Below are 21,397 nucleotides of genomic sequence, written 5' to 3'. Positions count from 1 at the left end.
TGCTATAATTGCAGCTGTATAGAATTTAAATAAGGGCATGGGCTCATGTGACATTGCACATTTTCTCTGGACTGCAGGGAAAGCCATGGCTGAAAATGTGAAGGTTTACAGAGATCATTCATGATCTCTGTACCTTTTACAGGGTGTTCCTATGCATCATTTATATGAGATGCACAAACAGAAGAAAGGTTTGTGCATGCAGTATGCCCCAAACTGCCCCAAAGAAAAGGCAGCACACAACTCACAAGGCAGGACAGATCGTGCCGCACCATCTCCTGGATGAGCACATCGGCCAATGTCTTGAAGTCATGCACAAAGCGAGGATTTCTGTCTGGGCCAGCCTTCTCCTCAACCAGCAACCGGAAGAGCGGCTCTTCAGCACGGCAGGCTCTAGCCAGCTGCGCTCCCTTCTCTGCAGCACCCACAAGGGCCTCGAGCAACAGGGACCACTCTATCTGATCCTCTGCACGAAAAGAACACCAAGCGCATGAAATGCGTCCCCCGAACTCTCTCAGCCCTGGAGTGCTCTTGTACTGTCAACATCACCATACCACAGGCACTGATTCAATGCATGGTGCAGATTCCTCGCACTTTTACATAATAAGATATTCATTACACTTCTATTCATACTATCTGTGACACCTCAATTCAAACACGGGTTTTAGAAAGTTGATGACAGTTCGATGCAAGTGGAAATAGCGAAATTAAGACCAGATGCACGGGGTGATTGTAGAAGGCTGAAACATGTCAAGGTTTTCGCACTAACAAAAGACGAGCAGTCAGCAAGACATTCTACAGAATAAAAATACTCTTAGCTCGTAAGCTGTGCATTCCTCACCTTGTAGCGAAAGTGACGGCTCCATCACTTCCACTGTGAATCCTCAAGATGTAAGCAAACCAGTGACCACCTCAAAGATCACAGCTAGCGTCAAAGATCATCTGAAACAAATCAGCCAGTACACCATAATGCTCTTTTACCCCAATAATGAACACACAAAAAAAATTGGTCTATATATCATAACCTGCTTCTTTATGCTATACACCTAATTCAAAATATTTTTTGCTTGCTTGCTGTTCACACAAATTTCGCACTGAGATTATACCTTGAAGTCTGTCTCGTATATTAGTGCATGTGGCATCTGTGCTTACCTGGTAAGTGAAGTAGAAAGAAAAAAAAAAGCCACAGTTGCACACCAGTTTTTAGTTCACTTTTGCCAGCATGCAATTGCCATCACCCTCTCTACTCATAGTTTCGAGAATCTGAACACACAAAAATAGGCACATCCACTGATAGAAAAATTCTCTATGCAAATCTTCTACAGTATTACTGACAAAACTGTAGTGGAATCGGGCACCACAGAAAGTTTAACACTGTACCAAATACAACTCGGCGCTTAAAATTCACACGTGTGTCCCTTTAAAGCTCAGGGCCACACCACAGAACTATCACAGAACATTCTCTATGTGCCATTTACCACTTTACAACGTGGTGACAAGGCAGCTAGACGATGCTAGTTTACGGTTTATGGGAGTTTAATGTCCCAAAGCGACTCGGGCTATGAGGGACGCCGTAGTGAAGGGTCCTGGAAATTTCAACCAATTGGGGTTCTTTAATGTGCCCTGACATTGCACAGTGCACGGGCCTCTAGAATTTCAAAAATGAGAGCTGGATGCATATAATGCTCAGGAATATGTCACTATGAATCATGTTTCCAGCTCTATAAAACACAGAAAGAGGAGCAGTGGACACCATGGACATCGTGTCTGCCTGTCGATGCGTTTTTCGCACTGAAAGCACGATTCACAGTGTAAAAGGCTACCACCTAGCCCCGCTGTCCACACTTAGTGATCTACGAGAATTGTGCCAGTTCTACTGAATTCCCCACTCAAATCATCAGAGTTTAAACACTATCTTTATTTTGCTGTACCGAACACCCTTTTCTCACAACACTTTTTGTGATGAAAAAACATTTACTGTTTGTACTAAATTACGATGAATGTGAGCAGTCAGCCCCTCGCTCAGACACAAGTGATCACAGAACCCATAGAATAACTCACCAAAACATATGACCTACAGTTTACACCTCTTTCACTGCCTAATCTGAAAGCCTGTTCTATTGCTACTGCAGAGCCTCCCAGAAGACTAAACTAAAGGTGTTGTCTAACTGGCTGATGCTTTTCTGTTTGCTGCAAGCACCCCAGTCATCAAATTCGCCTACTCTGGAAAGTTTCAAGGGTCTACGAAAGAAAAACCAACAAGGAAACAAAACTGCTGCCTTTCACAGCAATGGTGCAACCATTATAAACATAGAACTAACTGACTGGGACTCTGAAACATTTATTCAAAGTTGCAAAACATGTGCATTATGACAGGACACTCCTTGCACTTACTACAAGAGTTTTTTTTTTACAGCAATCTGTACTTAAGAGCAATACGCAATAAAAAAATTGCCCCTCAGGACATTCAACAGTTTCCCTTTCTTCTCATCAATCATATGTTAGAGACTACATGTTATAGCCGGCACCACAATGCTTTTGCAATGCTCTGCCCAGTGACTGCACTTTTTATTTTCTTTCTTGCAAAAGTATTTTAAAGGGACGCAGAGGACAAATAAAAGTTGGCTTTTATCGTTATATTAGTGTGTCCTAATCCCAAATAGACTCTCACCCAAAACAAAGGTTTTATAAGCTAGAAAAGGCAAAGACAATGCAGGCGTCGTTACCACCAGCCAAATTCAAAAGTAAACTACAGTGCAGCACAATTTTTTGAGTGTGCACCCCAGAGGCTAGGCTACACCATTACCTGCTTCCAAACAATGATCACGGAATCCTCTTCAGTGTAAACATCACAAGATTGAATTGACCGGCAGTAAAATTTCTAAATTAAATTTTTGGCAATAAATGCATATTTTATTTTCATTTACTTCTTTATTAATTTACTGCAGATCATTTTACAGATCCAAGAATACGGGCAACAAGAGGAATGCACAAAGCAAGGAAGCAACACACTCTGCGCGCTGCATAAAAAAATGCTGGTGAAGATGAAGTAACTAGCGTTAGCTGTTTGGGAGCACCATCTATCGTCCATGTGATGTATTTCCACATGATTAGGCTACTTTTCCATACCTTACGTTGAGCGGGCACCTGCAACCTTGAGGTAGGATATTTTTGATCAATTTGGGCCGAAGAAGTTTTGCGACTCTTTGGAGGGCCATTTTTCCTTACCTCAAGGTGGTAGGTGCTCGGTCGCCATGAGGTATGAAATTGTGAGCTGCCGAGTGCTGATGACATGGCCGCCATGTTGAGCCTAACCATAAGTAAATATTAACTGAATTAGACAATACTGGTGTCTAACATGTCCCACTCATTGATCCCGTTACGAATATCCATTAGTTAGATGATGTTATCCGTTAGTTAAATATAAGCATAACCATAACTAAATATTAACTTTATTAATTTTGTTGTCTAACCAACCCATTCTACTCATATAGAGGTTTCCAAATATCTAATTCGTTTTATGATGCCTCATTAATTAATGAGTTAAAAGCAATTAAACAGTCATATGACTAGTTAATTATGATGTCACCAATCAACAATTCAATATATTAATGACGTCACCAATCAATCACCATGTAGGTTGCTGTATCGATTTACTATGGGGGCCGCAATCTTGAATTCCTCAGAAAATTTCATGCCGAAGGGAGGTGGTAGCAGACCCCAAGAAATCGAGAAACGTGATGAATAAGAGCTGACTCTCTTAAAAATCGTGCCGACAAATTCCACTCACTTATTGACACGGAAGAAAGGAAAACTTGAATGTATCAGTGCGAGCAAAGCAACAGCTTAGTAAATCAAGATGATAGCGACGTGTATCATCAAAAGCGATAAATACAGGGCAGGTTCAGGCTGCAGTTTACTGTTTAGTAATAAAGAAATGCTCGCCAAAGATTTTTGTAGTTACCTCAAGGGGTTAGGTACCATTAGACTTCAGTAGCTCTGGTAGGGAATAATTTGATCTACACTTAGAATAAATAAACCTTAAAGTTTTTCTTTGGATTGTTCCAAGTTTATTAATATTGATTTTTGCATACAGACCACACAAAATGCATGTACGCTCAAGCTTATGCATTAGTCAAGGATAGCAAGTAGTTTAACCTGAAAGGCGGATTTCCAGTTTATTTCTTTAAAAGTACAGCTTTCTAAAAAGGATGCGCAGACTTTCCTATGCGCCAATTCCAGGATATATTGTAAACGCCAAACCTAGATATTTATAGCTAGCGACTTCATGTAATGGCGCCTGTCCAAGGAGATATGTATGAGCGAATGGATTCTCTCTACATGTCATGCAAAGGAAGTTTGTCTTCTCTTTGTTAAAAGACCGTACCTCATTGCTCGCACCATTCAAGGATGTTAGTAAACAAAATATTAAGGTCAATTTGCTGATCAGAACAAACCTCATCACACCCACGAATAGCCTGAGACTCATTTTTTACTAAAAACAGACCTTTAATTTCTGTCTGCTTAGGCATGCAACTCACAAGGCTTTCTCAAGCTGCTCTCTGCCTCCTATGAACCCTACAGCTTGTGCCAATGAACAAACCCATGAAGACAACAGCTACCATTTCTCTGCTGTGACAGAACAGAAGTGGAAATGGCCTTGGTTGGTTTATGGGGTTTAACGCCCCAAAGCGACTCAGCATATGAGACACGCCGTAGTGAAGGATTCCGGAAATTTCGACCACCTGGGGTTCTATGTGCACTGACATCGTACAGTACACGGGCCTCTAGAATTTCGCTTCCAAAGAAATTCAACCGCCGCGGCCGGGATCGAACCCGCGTCTGTCGGGTCAGCAGCCGAGTGTCATAACCGCTGCGCCACCACGGCGGGAAATGGCCTTGCAGTGAGGAGGAAGAAGGAGCCAAGATTTGAAAAGACACAAGAAAACACTTTTCAGAGCAAGACTGGCCTTCTGCCGTATGCTGAATGAACATGTATAATCACATGTTCATTGGCATGTTGGGACGGTTCACCAACGATATTCAAAATGTTTCAGGGTTTCATTAAGGGGTATAGACACGTTTTTGTGACAACGTTTCTGCAGCAGTCCAGGTCAATTTAGACCACCTCGGTCTGCTACTGTGAACTAACATCGCTCAACACTGGGATGTTTCTGGCACTTCACCATCAATGAAATGTGACTATTATGAATGGGGTTCAAATGTGCAACCTTGGGTTCAGCAACCACATGACAAAGCCACTAGTCTTTCACACTTCGAACACCAAGGTGTGTTCCTTTCATTGTATTTCAGAGATCAATCCAATAACACAGCCACCATATCTGTGCAAGTTCCCTTTAATTAGGCAACTTCGTAACTTAGCATGCTCATGTTTACTGACTCCTTGTGTGCAATCCACTCCTCAACGAGCACATCACAGTCAGTTGAGCCCCATCAGCTCTCGTCAGAATTTGTCTGTCCCGGCATGATGACTTCATACTTCTCTGTTGGCCCCGAGGACAGAATCCTATCCACAAGCTCATGCACAGAGAGCTTGTGACGCACTGTGAGAAACCTACCCTCTGGACCATCTATACTGACACTCTTCAAGCCGTATTTCCGTGCCACCGAATGCATGAACTTCCTCTCCTCATTGTCAAACTCGGGTGAAAACACAAGATCCTGCAGCACAACAGTGTCTGAAAACTCCCGCAACATCTGATGAACTTTGGTCTTGAAGTTCTTGCTCATTTGGCCAGTGCTGCCACTGAAGCCCAGGCCCTGACGTCCTGATGTTTCTTTGAGCATCACAGGGTCAACAATGCCAACGCCTTCCTTTCCAATGCCACCACCACTCCAGCCCATCATTTTCAGAAGCTTGTGGCCGATATTCTCAGAGGTTATCTTCTTCAGAGAATTGCCCCTGCCAGGGCCCTGAAGTGTGTTTTTGGTCAACTCAGGGCCGCACCCATCTACTCTCTGTTTGTACCTCAGCGTGGGAGCGACACTCTGGAGGTAGGCTAGAGATGCAGAGGCGGCTTTCAACTTCGCTTCTGGCTTTGTGTCACCCACTGCCTGCTTGATCTCATGGTAACCGAGCATGTATGTGCAAACGAACCCAGATGCACTGCTTTCAATCTCAAACGAGCCTCTTAGCCGGTTTGCACATGCTGTCCTACACAATGTAGTGATGACATCATCAGGATTAAAGGCTTCAACCACGACAAGCTTCTGCAGGTCAAGGATGCCATCACCGTCAGCAGAACTCTGGGGAACGCAATTACTTTTGGGGCTACTTTTAGAGCTGGGACGCACACCGGCGTTGGTGACCGGTTCGCACTTCGCAGGTGCGGCAGCACTAGGCGGCGTTTCTGGGCGCCGCTGAGTACGTGCAAACTTATCCCAGACAAGCTGGTAAGCAAGACGCTTGGCTTCCTTTTTGTTCGTGGCCGAAGCCTTCCCCAGAGTTTCACTGTCGGAGCAGACGACACATTCGAACATAGCGGGACTCTGCTTCTGGGCGGGCCGCTCTTCGAACTGCACACTTAGGCTGAAACCACACTTCGAGAACACCTGTTGCATTTTGTCGAGGATATTGGCGCCGGTGATTGCATCGTCCCTTATAAGCTGCGCCGCGGCCTCGAATTTCGGGAGCTGTGTAGGGTCCTCGGGGTCGGCGGCAGTTGTCGGTGCATCGGACCGCGCAGAGGGAACTTCTCCTGGCGGCACGCAGGCAAATTTGCGCGAAACCTTCGCAACACCGCCAGCGTCGGGTAAGTCGATGGGGCTGGCTGCACGTTTGCGAGACTCGCACCCAAGGCCTGCCCTGTTCGCAAAGCCGCCCACAAACTGTGGCCTCATCGGCACGGCATTGTATGACTGAGTAGTGGCTTCCGACGGAGGCTCGTCCGACGACGTGGTGCTAGCCCTGACGAAGGCGACCGGGGCAACTGGGGGCACTTTTGGCCGCTTTGGCCTGGCCACTTCCTTCGCTAGCTCACGCACGAACTCTGCAACAGCAGCCGGGTATACGCACCCAAGCAATTCCATGTTCACGAACGTTTGTGCCAGACATAGCAGTCGGTTCTCAGGAAATCGGTTATGGTGCCGCAAAATGAATTCCCGACGCATGGCCCAGTGCTCGTCCGGCTCCCATCGCTGTCGAAACCGTTCCAAGTCCTCCATCCTGCCAGATAGGCTTAATCAGACGCGAAAACTTAGCGCAATTTAAAATGTTCTTAATTGCACGGCCACAGCGTGGCCCAGCCGAGGACGCCCCGACGAAACCGCATGTTCCGTAGGGACAACGTCTGCGCGACAGTTTCGTAGTTCCTGGCATCAAGCATTCGTACAGCTTGTTTGTTTTAGTAGCGCACATAAAACTTCGCGAACAAGAAATGCAATAACTGAACACACACGCACGAACTGCACACGAAATCGCACGCAACCCGTTACGCAGAAACCAAAACCTACACTCTCGGAAACATCCGAGAAACAAGAACAGTGCTTGTTGCAGAGGCTGAAATTTAAATAAGGGGGGCGGAGAAAGTGCTTTTGAGTCTACATCTGCGTGCACAGCTCAGAAAGAAATCAACGCACCTACTTACCAGTAGTTCTCTCCCCAAGGCACGAAATGCGCCTAATTGGATGACACATACCCCTACGTCGTTCGGCTTCCCGCAGCGTATCTCCGCAAATCGCTCAAAGGCGCCACACAGCGCAACACCAGGCTTTTCTGCCGTTTGCGCGCCGAAAACCTCAAAGCTCCATTGGCCTCGGAATAATGTGAACGAGATCACACTAGCGCCAGTCGGAGCGTCGGTGCCTTGGCACCGCTGTAGTCACTCGACAACACAAATGCGCGCATAGGGGGTGGGGCATGCGGTCAACTCCGAATCCGCACGCGCAGCGTGGCGGGTACTTCAAACACACAAGAAAAAGCAGGTCACAGGATTGTACGGCGTAATAAACAAGGGCTTTATATTCCTTCACGTCGCGAATTGCGCATCGAATCACACTGCAGTGAATGGCTTGAATCTCTGCATAGTCTTGACTTTCAGTTAACGGATCTCACCTTTGACAGCGCGAAAAAACAGGACCAAAGCGAATGAGGAGACACAACACAGGCGCAGACTATCAACTGAAATTTTATTACGTAAGAAGCTTTCTCTACGGCATTACCTTTTGTTTTCCTTAGTGGTTGTCTATTTTTTAGGCCATGTTGGCTTGAGGTGATTACGGCTTCCTATCGCTGGTTGGAAGTGAGGGTAGTGTTTCCTTTTTCTTTTCTTTGGTATCTGGTTTTGTGAACCTATAAAGCTTCCTTTCCATAATAAAATTTCAGTTGATAGTCTGCGCCTGTGTTGTGCCTCCTCGTTCGCTTTGGTCCTGTTTTTTCGCACTGCCAAGTATGAGTCCTCACCAACTAGCCCAATTCTCTGTGCTCACCTTTGAAGCAACAGCCTGTATACTTGCCCTTTCAAGGCATGTCAGCAAGGGGAACCTACAAAAACGTCAAAAGGCGACATTTATGTGCAATTTCAGATCATCATTACCAAAATATTCAAATATATGCTTCTACGAATTCATAAACCAAACATAATTGCAGCTATATGCACAACGTAGCACATAGTTACTGTGTCATACCAAGAGGCTAGCTATCATTACAGCAAAGCAAAGTTTGTCATAACTCGTGCTTGAGAAAAAGTAGATCATGCATCAAGAAAATTTACCGCTGTTTCGCTCTAAAGCGACATATATCAGTTCAGACTCGGATGGTTGTAGCTCCATGCCAGAACTCAGCAACAGCACTTACCCTAAAAGATGAAACAAAGGTTTGGTTTGGTTTATGGGGTTTAATGTCCCAAAGTGACTCAGGCTACGAGAGATGCCGTAGTGAAGGGCTCCGGAAATTTCGACTACCTGGGGTTCTTTAACATGCACTGACATCGCACAGTACACAGGCCGCTATAATTTCGCCTGCATCGAAATTTGACTGCTGCGGTGCTGCCTGAAAGTTGTCTTGGAGTTTATTACTTGGAAATGTCATATTCAAATACCGCATCAATCTCAGCATAAAAAAAAAAGACAAAAGATTACAAAAGAAAGAATTCCATGCTCCTAGAAGATGGCAAGCACTATGCAGAACTATATGCATCTATATTTAAATCACACACTGCTTCCTGGGTAGGCTTATGCCAACGCACGAATGTAATGTCTGGCTATGGCTTGCGTTTATACACTGCTCTGTGGCTCTCAATAAGCAGCTGAAATTTAGCACTTGTCTCACTTAAGTCCTGGTTGGGGTTGCACTATAATTTTTTTAATCTTATCACACCAATTCGCCGGAACTGTCATAGCTATATTAGGTACAGTCTTTGTCAAAAGTAACCAGGCTCCATGGTTTGCTTCTCATTCGTATAACAGAGCCCTCACGGCTTCCATAAAGATCAAAAAGTGCTTTGAAGGTGAGAACACGGGTTCTTCTTACCATACAGAGATTTTGAGCTTGAGGGCTGGCATAATAGCTTTAATATACGACTGAGAAAAAAAAAACGTGCAGCCTGGTAACTTTTGACAAAGACTGTACATCCAAAGATGCCACCCATGTGAACCCATTTTTTTTTTTTTTTGCTTCAGGATATCTGCACTATTCCATTCAGTCTTATTTGGTACAAGAAAGTGCAGTTCAAGGAATGGAATGCGAATACATCCATGCATAAAGCGATAATGCACCTTTAACATGTGCAAGAGCATTTCAGTACCGCGGAGCACATATGCACCCATGCAATCCAGGCACACAGAGAATAAATGCAGGCTGCAGATCTTAACACCAGGGCTTCATCCTTGCACCATCTCAGCCAAGTATCCATGGATGTTCGTGGTACATTCATCGCCAATGCATGCATCTGCGTGAGCAAATATCCATACTGGACAACGAAAGGACACCCACAGGCCCTCAATTAGCAAATGAATGCTTGTTATATTAACTTCAAAATTTCAGAAAGATTTACATGCATGGACATGAGAGATTAGAAAATGCCACTTGGCTGGCAAGTTGCTGTTACATGACTGACTCTCAGAAATACGTTCCGGGGCACAAGTCGCGTGTACACATGCACACAATCTGCCTTACCTTGTCAATCTGGGGGCTTAGTAACACTGCAAAGCCGATGCTATTCAATGATTACAAGGCAATATTCTTCATGGGTCTGTCTTCATTTCTGATCTGCAAAAACTATTTTGTTACTCACTACACACTGTCTGAATTCCAGCTAAAACTATGGCCAAAGGCATGTAGTGGCTGACAGCAATCATGCGATCAATACCTAATGAGGCAACAAATGAGTAGAAAAAGGTGTGTATACGTGTTCCCCACATTATCAGAAGCGGAGGTGGGATGGCAATAGCATGCGAGTTGATCATATCGCAGAAGAGACCATGTTGCACCATCTCCTGCCAGCCAACCCAGCTCCCATCCCTGAGGCATCCACGAGGGACTGGGAACAGCAGGGGCCTCTCTGCCCAGTCCCCTGCACAGGAATATACCAAGAGGCAATTAAAACGCAGCCTCAAATTGCCTCTATACAGGAAGGCACTGGCATTGCCGACAGCCGTGTTCCATGGACGTTCGTTTTTAGGCTGTCACAAATGCCTGATAATTAAATTATGGGCTGTTTCATCACTCCCATCATTCATTTTCCTTAATCCTTTGAGACAAGCATTATGCTCTCCTATCGAGGAAATTCTGAATTTTGTGTGTGCACAGGATGTTTCACCTATAAATGTTTGCAATTTTTAAAAATAGGTCTTTAGAGTTAGAAGAGCACTTCTTTCAGTATAGCGTTTTCAGCGATGGTGCGAATCAGATTACAAGCGAGGCGTGTTAGCTACGATTCATCTCACAAGTCGCTTGTAGCACTGTGGAAGGTAGAGCTCTCTTATCCAATCAGGGCCAAGGAAGGCAACAAATAGTCCCTCAAATATCTGAGCAGTGCTGTGACTATTTTTTAAACAATTATTGCAGTAAATGAAAAAGCAGATCAGGGTGGAGCTTTGAAAGTACAGTGCGCATTTCATTCGGTGGCTAAATTCGCAGAGAAAGCCCGCACGAACACAACACTGAGGAAGCCTGCTGTGATGTGGTGCGTCACTAGTGGTAAACACGGTGTCCGCGAAGTCGCCCGAGTCTCCTTCGTGCAACAGCTGGACACTAGTTCTCTTTCCTTCCCAGTGATGGAGCCATCAGTCGTGGGGTGAGGGTCAAAGAGGAACACATTTTGCAGTGCACGCTGTCCTGACAGGCTCAGATTGCTGCAGCCTTCACAGCACTGCAAACGACTTGAGATGCAATATAACAGGCTGGTTAATGTTAAATAGTTAACTTTTTACTATTACAGTTAGGCTGCACATTTATTGAGAGGTTTGTAGCCCACTGTAAGTAGGTTTACACACTGCAAAACTGCACAGCTCAGCAAAGATCTGTGTCAGGTCCATCACCACCACTGCAGCAAAGTAGGAACATACCCTCATGGTCGTACCAACACAGCCAAACCTACCAACAGGTGACTTCAAGCATGAACCACAGGCTGTGCTCAGAAGACCAACCGTCAAAGGCAGCTCCACAGAATCGGCAATGGGCCACGAAGAAAGGAAACCGAGTGGACGTCATGTTTGCCAACAGTGTACGTGCCTTCAGTTGTACCTTCAGGCATGTCAAAACTTTGTTCACAGCCATGCATGAGTATAAGCACTGCTTGTCAGCAGAAAATTAACTGTCTTTACCAAAGCATTGCCATTAGCATAGTTTCCAGTGGACGTAGAGAAGCTTGGTCGAGTCACGGTACTCTAGCAGTGTTTGGGAGCCAGCAAACATTCAACACAGACCGTACAAATTACTGCTGTGTCACCGCTTTGCTTTGGGCAACATACCCACTGTGGTAGCTGGGACTGAAACTCTGAGTGCTTCCACTTGCCCACAGTAACCACCAAAGGATGCTCCATGGTCAAAAATGTATCCCAACAGAGGACAGTGCCCACTCCTATTCTGTTGATCACTTTCAAAATACTTTTTAAAATACTTTCGTTTCCATACTCTGCACTTTGTAACATGCCCAATTTCAAATACACTCAGCCAAGGCCCTTAGTGCCCGAACTGGTTTATTCATTGTTTATATATGAGGTCGACTCAAAAAGTAACTTTAAAATGGTGAATAAATATAATAATCATGCCACACAGGATTCTAACCTAGGTATCTCACTTCTTGCCACTAGGCTGGGTAGTGCAGTGCAGTCCACAGCATGGCAAAAAAGGCAATGCCATCAGAGAATGTTAACGATGGCTGGCCCTTTGGAAGTGGAATTTGTTCTGAGGAAAGGAAATGGCACAATAACCATTTCACTCCATTTCATTTCAAGTGGGCAGTTCGGTGGGCACCTGAACTGCACTCTGAAGGAATAGAAGAAGTAGAAAGTGAAAGAAGAGAGAAAGACACGTAGAAGAAGGCTCCACGATAATTTTGACCACGTCTGGGGTTTGTAATGTGTACTGACATTGCAGAGCACATGGGCACCCTTGTGTTTTGAGAGAGGAGCAATGCATGGTTGTTCCGTTTTTTAGCAAGCAACCGTGAAAAATGAAATTACATTCATCAGTTAATAAAGGAGCAGTATAGGGACATCTCTCTGGCACTTCAGCTACTTCATGAGCTGCGTCGCAAGTTTAAAAGCAGAGCTGCAGCACCGACTAATGAAGTTCAGGCGCGGTGGAGGTGAAAGCAGGGGTGCATCAGGGGCTACAGGGTCAACAATACTGTTTCATACATTGCATGCAAAGCTACTAATCCTAGCGTGCCTCTTGTGAAACGTGTGTGAAGTGTGTGTGTGTGTGAAGTGTGAAACGGAGTATAGAAAAATCTTTTTTCTTTCGTAACACTGGTACCAATGAAATGCTTCAGCATATGCTTTGGACGTGCTGCAGTCACCACGGCGTCGAATTTTCAATTAGACTAACCATGTTAGAGTGAATATAGCAAAGTGCTGGTAGTGGCGCTGTAACTCATGGAGTGAAAGGCCGCCGCGGTGGCTCAGTGGTTAAGGTGCTCGGCTGCTGACCCGAAAGACGCGGGTTCGATCCCGGCCGCGGCGGTTGAATTTCTTTGGAGGAGAAATTCTCGAGGCCCGTGTACTGTGCGATGTCAGTGCACGTTAAAGAACCCCAGGTGGTCGAAATTTCCGGAGCCCTCCACTACGGCGTCTCTCATAGCCTTAGTCGCTTTGGGACGTTAAACCCCATAAACCAAACCAAACCATCATGGAGTGAAAGCTATAGCTGCCAAAAGATGCAACACCGATCTACACTAAGGAGACATATAGTCGTCCACACACCTGCCTAGAACACTCGAACAGTGCGCTGTGTTGTGCATTTATGACAGTCACCACTGCCTGGTGGGCCCGATATAGCTGTTAAGTTCCTGAGGAGTTAAACACGATGTGAGAATGACAATAAGAACGATGAGGTCTTGTTTAGAGAACTAGGCCACTCATACATGATGCCAGTGTACTCCCCGGTGCGCCGCTCGAGCGCTCTAAGCAGGTGTGTGAACAACTGTGCGTAGAGCCGCTATGTTAACCCTATAACTGCTGAAGTGATTATTAACTAGAACAAGTGGGATATGATCTAGGAGTGGGATATGATCAAGGATGGAAAGGTACAGCCCGGTAACATTATGAACACTAACATTGCGGTAGTGAGCCTTCATCTACATAGATCAACTGAAGCAGGATACCGCTGCATCAGACATGACACTGTTTTCGAAATAGCTGTCAATGAAAACTATGGCATTTCTTACCACACATTATTTGAAAGCTACTAGAGTACTTGAAAACATATTTTAATAGTTTCAAATAACTTTAAAGATGCACTATTTGATTCAATCAGTCAATCCAGTAGAATATTCAATCTGCTTTTAGAAAATTATGAACACTGGCAGACCCGTACCTATAGAAGTTTTACCACCCACCTGCCACTTACTTACTTTCTCCGAGGGCCTGACATCAGAAGCAGCCACAAGAACAGAGGCTGGGTGAAGCTACAGATTTTTTCGACTACTATTATATTTGTCAAAAAAGTGGCTGTGGCTCAACTCAGCTGAGCCACGCTACATAGAGCAAAAGCTCTGTCAGCAAGCGCCCAATTACATTAGTGAGAGCAAATCACGTGATGCATCACATGCCATAGGTGCAAGAGCGAGTGTCCAGAGCGGCGGATGCGACTGCCAAGTGAGCAGCTGTCGTGTCGGCGAGTCACATGGCATGAAGTCATAGCCACATGCAGCGTGGATATCGTTAGAGGTCGAATCTAAGAGCCAGTTGACCTTCAGGCTCAGCATGGGAGGAGTAGAGGTTTTCACTCTAAAAGTACCCAAGTTCTTCCTCAGGGAATGGTGCCAATTCATTGTTGCTACAGCCATCGCGCTTGAAGCACTCACTTGCTGGGGCAGATAGGTGGAGCAGGTGAAGGTGTCAGTAGAAGCAAATCCATAACCAGGATATCATTTTAATGAGAATTTTAAAAGCTAAATATTAACATTCAAATTGATCTTTTGTTTTTGTTAAAACTTGCAGTAATAACAAAAACATTTGGGCTACTCCCACAAAGTTTTGCCATTTCTTTTGCAGAATTAGGGAAAGCTCGGAGCCCAAGCGATAGATAAGGGACAGTCATATATAACTGTCACAATTCTCCACTTCACTGCTCTTGCAAAGTTGGGTAGGTGTGACCGACAGTGCGAGCAACCCTGACACAAGAATGGCTGTTGCAAACAGAAGTGATATTTGACCATGCTTTCTATCTAACTTTGCATATAGTGCTATTGTTTGAGACCACAGTCATCTTAAGACAAAGCAGCCGACAGATAAAAGCGGCAAGCTTATAGAAAATTCTCCAAAGTGTGCGCTTCAATGGGTGTGAGAAAACACTTTCCAGGACATGTAGAGATGCTGGGTGTACATAGATGCCATTGGACATATGGCCAGACCAGTTTTCTGCCGGTTGCTGTGTCGATGCGAACTGTGCCACCCTTTGAACAAAAACAGTGCTCAAGTGAGGTTGGTATGTGACAAGAGCAAACTCTATTTTACACACGTCAAAAAAAAAAAAAAAGCTTTTGGTACACACACACAAATTAAATAATTACAGTTAAAATGAAATATTTTCAGGGTCAAATCTGACGGGAATAATTTTTATATCCAAGAGATATTTATATTAACTCGAATGTTATGTAAAAATTTAGTTTTTCTCTGAATAATAATGCAAATTAGTTCAGCATGTTGCAAAATTATCAAGAGAAAATACAAGATAATTTTGGGTGCAAAGTGAGCAACATATTATTGCTAAATGCACTGGAATGCCCTTAACCTTCTCACTATGTGAACAAAGGCAAACACTGCTTTCAAAACACAGCCACTCCAGTTGTGCATGTACATTCACAAGTCCACTGCATTTGCACAGTGCTGCAGTTTGTCATGCCCGATATCAAAGAAGTTCTTATGAGCAGCCAGTGCTTGCACTTAGTAGCTGACGTGGCGCAGTTCACTCCTTGTAAAGCACGTCATGGCAAGCTGTGCCCTATCAGTTCTCGTTTCCATCACTCGCCTGACCTGGCATCACAACTTCATATTTCTCTGTCTGGCCCGAAGCCAGAACCCTGTCCAAAAGCTCGCGCGCAGAAATCTTGTGACTCAAGGTGAGAAACCTGCCTGACGGACCGTTCACACTTTTGCTCTTGAGGCGATACTTTAGAGCCTCCGAGTGGATATACTTCCTTTCTTCGTTGCTGAACTCTGATGAAAACACAAGGTCCTCTAGCACCACAGTGTGAGAAAACTCTCGCAAAACTTGATCAACCTTAGTCTTGAAGTTCTTGTCCACTGGATTAGAGCATTCACTGAAGCCCAGGCCTTGTCGGCCAAATGTTTCCTTGAGCACCACAGGGTCAACAATGCCACCACCCTCCTTTCCCATGCCACCACCAGTCCAACCCATCATTTTGAGGAGCTTGTGGCCAACGTTCTCCGAGCTTATCTCCTCGGGGCCTCCAAACATGTCTTTGGTCAATTCAGAGCCATGCCTGCACACATGCTCTTTCACCCTCAGTGTTGGAGCAATGCTTTGGAGGTACGCAAGAGATGCAGAGGCTGCGTTCTGCTTTGCCTCTTTTCTTGTACTGCCAAATCCCTCCTTGAGCTTGTGCCGTCCAAGCATGTACGTGCAAGCAAATCCGGTCTCAGTGCCCTGCAGGTGAAATCCTCCTATGAGCTGGTTCCTGATAGCTGTCCTCTTCAGAGTCGATATGGCATCACAGGGAGAATTCACGGCTTCAAGCACAACAACATTCTCCAGGTCAAGGGCACCATTAATGACAGCCGAACTCTGTGCATTGTGCTTACTTTTCATATTAAATTTCTCTTCAGCGTTGCTAATTCGTTCGCGCTCACGAGACGCGTCGGCGCTTTTAGGCACCGAACTTTTGTCAGCACGTTTACCTTTCACACTGCTTTTCTTCGCAGCCTTGCCACGTTTTTTGCGCTCACGAGGCATATGGGCGTCTTTAGGGAAACTGGGACAAATACTCGCGAACTTGTCCCAGACTGATTTTAGAGCGAGCCACTTGGCTTTCCTTTTATTCTCAGCCATAGCAACACCAAGCGTTTCACCACCAACGCGGACAACACATTCAATCGACTGCCGTACCTGGAAGTCAAGCTTGAAACCACATTTCGAGAAAGCTTGCTGCATCACATCGAGGCCGTCGACGCCGGCGATTACATCGTCCTTTATAAGCTGCGTCACGGCCTCGAATTTTGAGAGTTGTGCGGCGACCGTGGGGTCGGCAGTAGACGCAGCATCGGAACTCTCAGAGGGGGCTTCTCCCGGCGGCTCGTCTGCTGGTTTACGTGCAACTTTCGCAGCACTGTCAGAGCCGGAGATGTCGGGGCTGGCCCCTCGTTTACGCGGTTCGCACCCGAGACCTGCTCCGTTCTCAGCACCGACTACTGTCGACTGAGCAGGGGTTTCCGACTGAGCAGGGGTTTCCGAATGAGCAGGGGTTTCCGAATGAACAGGGGTTTCCGACTGAGCAGGGGTTTCCGAATGAGCAGGGGCTTCCGACTGAGCAGGGGTTTCCGATGACAGCTCATGCGGCGGTGTGGCACTGCCCCTCACGAAGATGACCTGCTCAAGTGGGGGAACATTTGGCCGCTCCGCCCTGGGCACGTCCTTCGCTAGTTCACGCACAAACTCTGCCACAGCGGCCGGGTACGCGCAGCCAAGCATTTCCATGTTCGCGAACGCCTGTGCCAGACAAAGCAGTCGGTCCTCCGGAAAGCGGTCCCAGTGCTGCAGAATGAATTGCCGACGCATGGGCCTGCCGGATCACGGAAGGAACAAAGGGGAGCGCCGTCACTGCAGTTGCGCGGCGCCGCCACGGGGCGCCACTCACGTTTTTTTTTTTTTTTTTTTGGTCTGGGTGCTCACTTTAGTGGTGCCCACCCGTTACAAAGGGTACGGCCTCAAGTATCTATCTATCTATCTATCTATCCTGCACATGCAGTTTCAGCGGTGAATTGGTGGTCGAGTGCCGCTCGTGAGACAGATTGCGCATTTTTCTGTGCATTTCCTGTGCAATTTATCAGCGTCCACGAATAATTCATGTTTCAAACTGGCTGCTTCTTGTCAGGAACGTGCATGCATGAATGTTCACAATGTATAGCACATGCTTAAGCAATCTACTTGCACTTCGCAAATATAAAAAGCATTTTAGGTACCTAAGCACTGCGTGCACGTCAGGCAGAAAAACCGAACTTCTTTTTACGTCTAAGCACAAAAAGAAAATTTATTCCCAGCATGGAAAGGAAACACAATGACGTCGGTTTCGCCCACGGGCGCAACGGGCGCAGATGGCATCGCTGGTCCAGGAACTCTACGCTGGTCCGGTTCACGCCCGAGTGGGCCGGGCGCATAGCTGATGGTGCCGACGGCGGGGTACATGTGTGCTGTTTTTTTTTTTAGATTTGTTGCAAGTTTCTTTATAAAGTAATTAAATAAATCATATCTGTGAAAATGTAAGCCCACGTGGTGCATTTTTCAAGTTATGCCAATGTGTTTGTGTAAATGTAGAGTGTACGTATTATAAGTCTGCTTCCTTTTTCCAAATTATATTTCTGTCTATTTAAATAAATCAGTCTAATTGTAAGAATAACCATGTCATGGAAGCTTGTTGCATCTAAACGATAGGAGCACTGGTAGAGAGCTGATGTTACATTTAAGGATTTATTTAGAGTAAGCGGTCTGGAATGTATGCAAAAACAATGTGTTGTGCAGTGCAGTCTTGTAAGTATTTGTATTCTATAGCAAGCACCGCATTACAGTGTAGCAAGGATGCTCATTCTTGTGACCTTAAGCTGCTGTAACCATTGTGGTATGACGATGCCATTGTACACTGTTTAGCCTTTCAGGAGATCATTTTATTGAGCAGCAGCCATTGATAGCTGAAAGTAATTTAGAATGCTGCCTGAAAGTTCCTGAAACATTATGACAGCATTGCAGCAATATTGCAGTAACATTGTCATGGGAATGTTGCATGTGTGTGAATAAAAAGTTGTATCAACATTAAGAAAATGTTGTAGCAATGTTGCATTACTATCGTCTCCAGAAGTTGCTTTAACATTGACTGAAAGTTGATGTAACATTGGAGCAATATTGTCTCAACGTTGTCTTACCCAAGCAACCACCGATATCCTTCGGACGGCCGACAGAGGTCTATTTCGGATGTTCTGTACGTCCACTGAACATCCGCAAACAGCCGGTAGACGTCCGTCGGCCGTCCGAAAGGTGGCCAAAGGTATACGGTTCGCCCGCCGACGGACGTCCAGTTGAGTACGTCCATTGGCGGATCTTTCTCGAATATTCGCATATATGGTGCATGCGTGCTTTTTTCACTCCGCGCAATGCAATAAAACCAAAAACAATTTGATGCATAGCACGCATATTTTATTGTGGTTGATGATACATCAGCAGAGCAATGGGTTACATTGGGAAAATTTCTTAATTGTGACTCTTCAAATGAGGCAAGCTTGGGACACACATCGGTGATCTTCCCACCCACAGGATTTCTGAAATAAAAAAGAACGCGGCAAACATCAGTCATGTGAAACAAATGGCACAATGCAGTAGCCCAAGTAAAAACATTGGAACCAATTAATAGAAGTGTTTAATGCTGCAAGTATAACAGACAATGCACTTTAACAAACACCTCAATAAGTATAAGGCAATAACAGCTCTCACTTTTCCACATCATATTTGACAATGTATCTGTTCTTTATTTATTTTCATGGGCTTTAGGGCACTAACTTGCGCAGCACTGTACGCGACTGTGCACAGAAAGCCGCAAAGCTTCCGTTGCGAACCACTGCGACCTCACGTGCTTCCTATGGTCTGCCTTTCGCGCGTTGTCACTCTTTATATAGGCACAGTGAACATAGCGACGCCTTAAAAAATTAACAAGATGCGAAAACACTCCGTCCCGCAACTTTGAAGAGGAGTGGGAATTAGTCGCGCGAGTTGAGGGCTCCCGCAGCTGTGTGAAGTAGGCTCCCGAAAGTGTGAGAACAGCACACACTTGGGGAAGTCATCTCCTCGCGCTTACTGCTCCCACTGTCCTGTGAACGAATGTTATATGAGCATGCTGCATTGTCCTAGAAGCAAAGTTCCAAGAAGTGTACTATCGGGGACAAAAGTCTCCGGACCGCCACGCACGGTCGCCGGAGCAGCGGGGAGCGCATCGCCGCGCGCTCTCGCGGTGACGCACCTGGTGACGAGACCGACGCTGCGCGCATGCGCGTCCTTCCTTATCTGCGAGCATGCCGATTTACTCGCTCGGAGCCACCACTCGTCGGTCGTCGGGGCGCGCCGCTAGGCGCCGCTGCCGCAGTGGCACGCTGCTGACTCATCGGCGCTGTCGGGCGCCTGTCGCTCGCTTGCCCATGCTCTGGCACACGCCTATGATAACGCTCTTCGCTTGTGGTCGCCAATTTTCGGCCATAATAAAGGAATAAAGAAGCGATTAAGCCGCAAACAGCGCATTTAGAGAGCCAGTCGTGCGCTGCTGCCTGCCTGCAGTATAGAATGGTCAGACAAGACGCCTTCAACTTGAAGCGAGCAATGAGCACCGCCTGCATGCAACGAAGAAAATAAATGCGCGTAATGTTTTGGAGAGGGGAAAAAAGATTTTAGAAGGACGCTTACGCTTCAAGGCCTTAAGAGTAGATGCAATAGTGCCTTCTCCGCCTTTATCTTTCTTTTTTGTTTATTTATTCCAAACACAAATTGCCAATCACGCATTAGGTTACACATTTCGACATATTACACTACTCACTGACATGCGCACGATTTGTTTCAGTACAATGAAGCCCCATAACGCCGCCTTTTTCATTCGGCGGATCATTTTAGCTACAATTAATTTAATTACTAATCACGATAACACCGCTACACATCGCCAATGCACCTTAAAAAGTCATGAACACTACTAAAATCATAAGCACCAAAGTCATAAACAGAGCAGGTTGGACCCCCGTGCCAGATTTCTTTTTCCAGCTTCGTTTGAAACTTCTAGTATTCTTTCCGACTGACACACGGCGACGACCGACGACGCCGGGTTTTTAGCGGAACACGCTATTGGGTAATATAGGCAACAAGCTGCGCGGCCGTAACTCACTTCTGAGTGGGCTATCAAACAGTCAATTCGTACATGAGACATCGCTAGCGCGAACACGTGTTGCCGAATTGTTTCAGGCGCTGTGCGTTCGGTTGTCATCCTTAACGCTAGTGGCGTGTGTTAAAAACACGGGAAAATATTTGGTTGGACTACGATTGCAATATGCAGTAACTTGAAGGAAGCAGAAATAATATGGATTGGAAGTGTTTTATTCAACTAGTGACTGGTGAAATGTCCCTGCAAGGCGATCACTTGCGCTATCCGCCGTGGCATTGAGTTGTAGAGCGATGCAATCACATCCAGTCGTCCACGTAACACTTCCCACTCCTCCTTCACTGCCTCCCTTAAGGAGTCGGCCGTAGTGGGCACATCACGGCGGGTGCTGAGTTGTTGCTTGATTAGGCCCCATACATTTTCTATAGGGTTGAGGTCAGCTCCTTTGGGGGGGCCAGTTTAGCTGGCGCACTACGTAGCTGTCGAGCAGTGCTGTCACTTTACGGGCTGTGTGAACTGGACTTCTGTCCTGTTGAAACTGAAAGACGCCATCAGGGAAAGGGCCGTCAAGAACGAATGGCAACAGGTGGTCCGTGATAATGTTGCAGTACTCTTCTGACGTAAATGGCCCT

The 21,397-nt window shown here is 45.9% G+C and overlaps 3 protein-coding genes across 5 annotated transcripts in view; all 3 read right to left on the bottom strand.

The window, feature by feature from the left end:
* Window positions 1-21,397, bottom strand: part of Ipp (inositol polyphosphate 1-phosphatase) — a 35,784-nt gene that overhangs the window by 4,261 nt on the left and 10,126 nt on the right. Inside the window, exons 3-6 of one of the 3 annotated variants that reach the window (XM_089545578.1) lie at window positions 9,762-10,529; window positions 8,446-8,500; window positions 839-939; window positions 246-463 (exon numbers count right to left, since the gene is read on the bottom strand). In XM_089545578.1, coding sequence (XP_089401704.1) covers window positions 246-463; window positions 839-863 — 243 coding nt within the window. In that variant the 5' untranslated portion in view covers window positions 864-939; window positions 8,446-8,500; window positions 9,762-10,529. Of the gene's footprint in view, window positions 1-245; window positions 464-838; window positions 940-7,604; window positions 8,251-8,445; window positions 10,530-21,397 lie in introns of those variants that run through there. The other 2 variants (XM_089545577.1, XM_089545576.1) reach the window with 2 other exon arrangements.
* Window positions 5,339-7,611, bottom strand: LOC149343059 (uncharacterized). The gene has a single exon (XM_089545575.1). It carries the CDS (start codon window positions 7,180-7,182, stop codon window positions 5,452-5,454), a length of 1,731 nt encoding a protein of 576 aa, XP_089401701.1. The 5' UTR covers window positions 7,183-7,611; the 3' UTR covers window positions 5,339-5,451.
* Window positions 15,111-17,485, bottom strand: LOC149343058 (uncharacterized). The gene has a single exon (XM_089545574.1). It carries the CDS (start codon window positions 17,417-17,419, stop codon window positions 15,629-15,631), a length of 1,791 nt encoding a protein of 596 aa, XP_089401700.1. The 5' UTR covers window positions 17,420-17,485; the 3' UTR covers window positions 15,111-15,628.

This window comes from Amblyomma mixtum, chromosome 5, assembly GCF_055824585.1.
Source record: "Amblyomma mixtum isolate Tamu chromosome 5, ASM5582458v1, whole genome shotgun sequence".
Lineage (NCBI taxonomy): Eukaryota > Metazoa > Arthropoda > Arachnida > Ixodida > Ixodidae > Amblyomma > Amblyomma mixtum.
The sequence above is the reverse complement of the archived record's forward strand: the minus strand, read 5'-3'. Positions and strand labels throughout refer to the sequence as shown.

What these genes read in the sequence shown, in the direction of transcription:
- LOC149343059 (XM_089545575.1), bottom strand. Translation starts at nt 7,182, where the DNA reads ATGGAGGACTTGGAACGGTTTCGACAGCGATGGGAGCCGGACGAGCAC.
- LOC149343058 (XM_089545574.1), bottom strand. Translation starts at nt 17,419, where the DNA reads ATGCGTCGGCAATTCATTCTGCAGCACTGGGACCGCTTTCCGGAGGAC.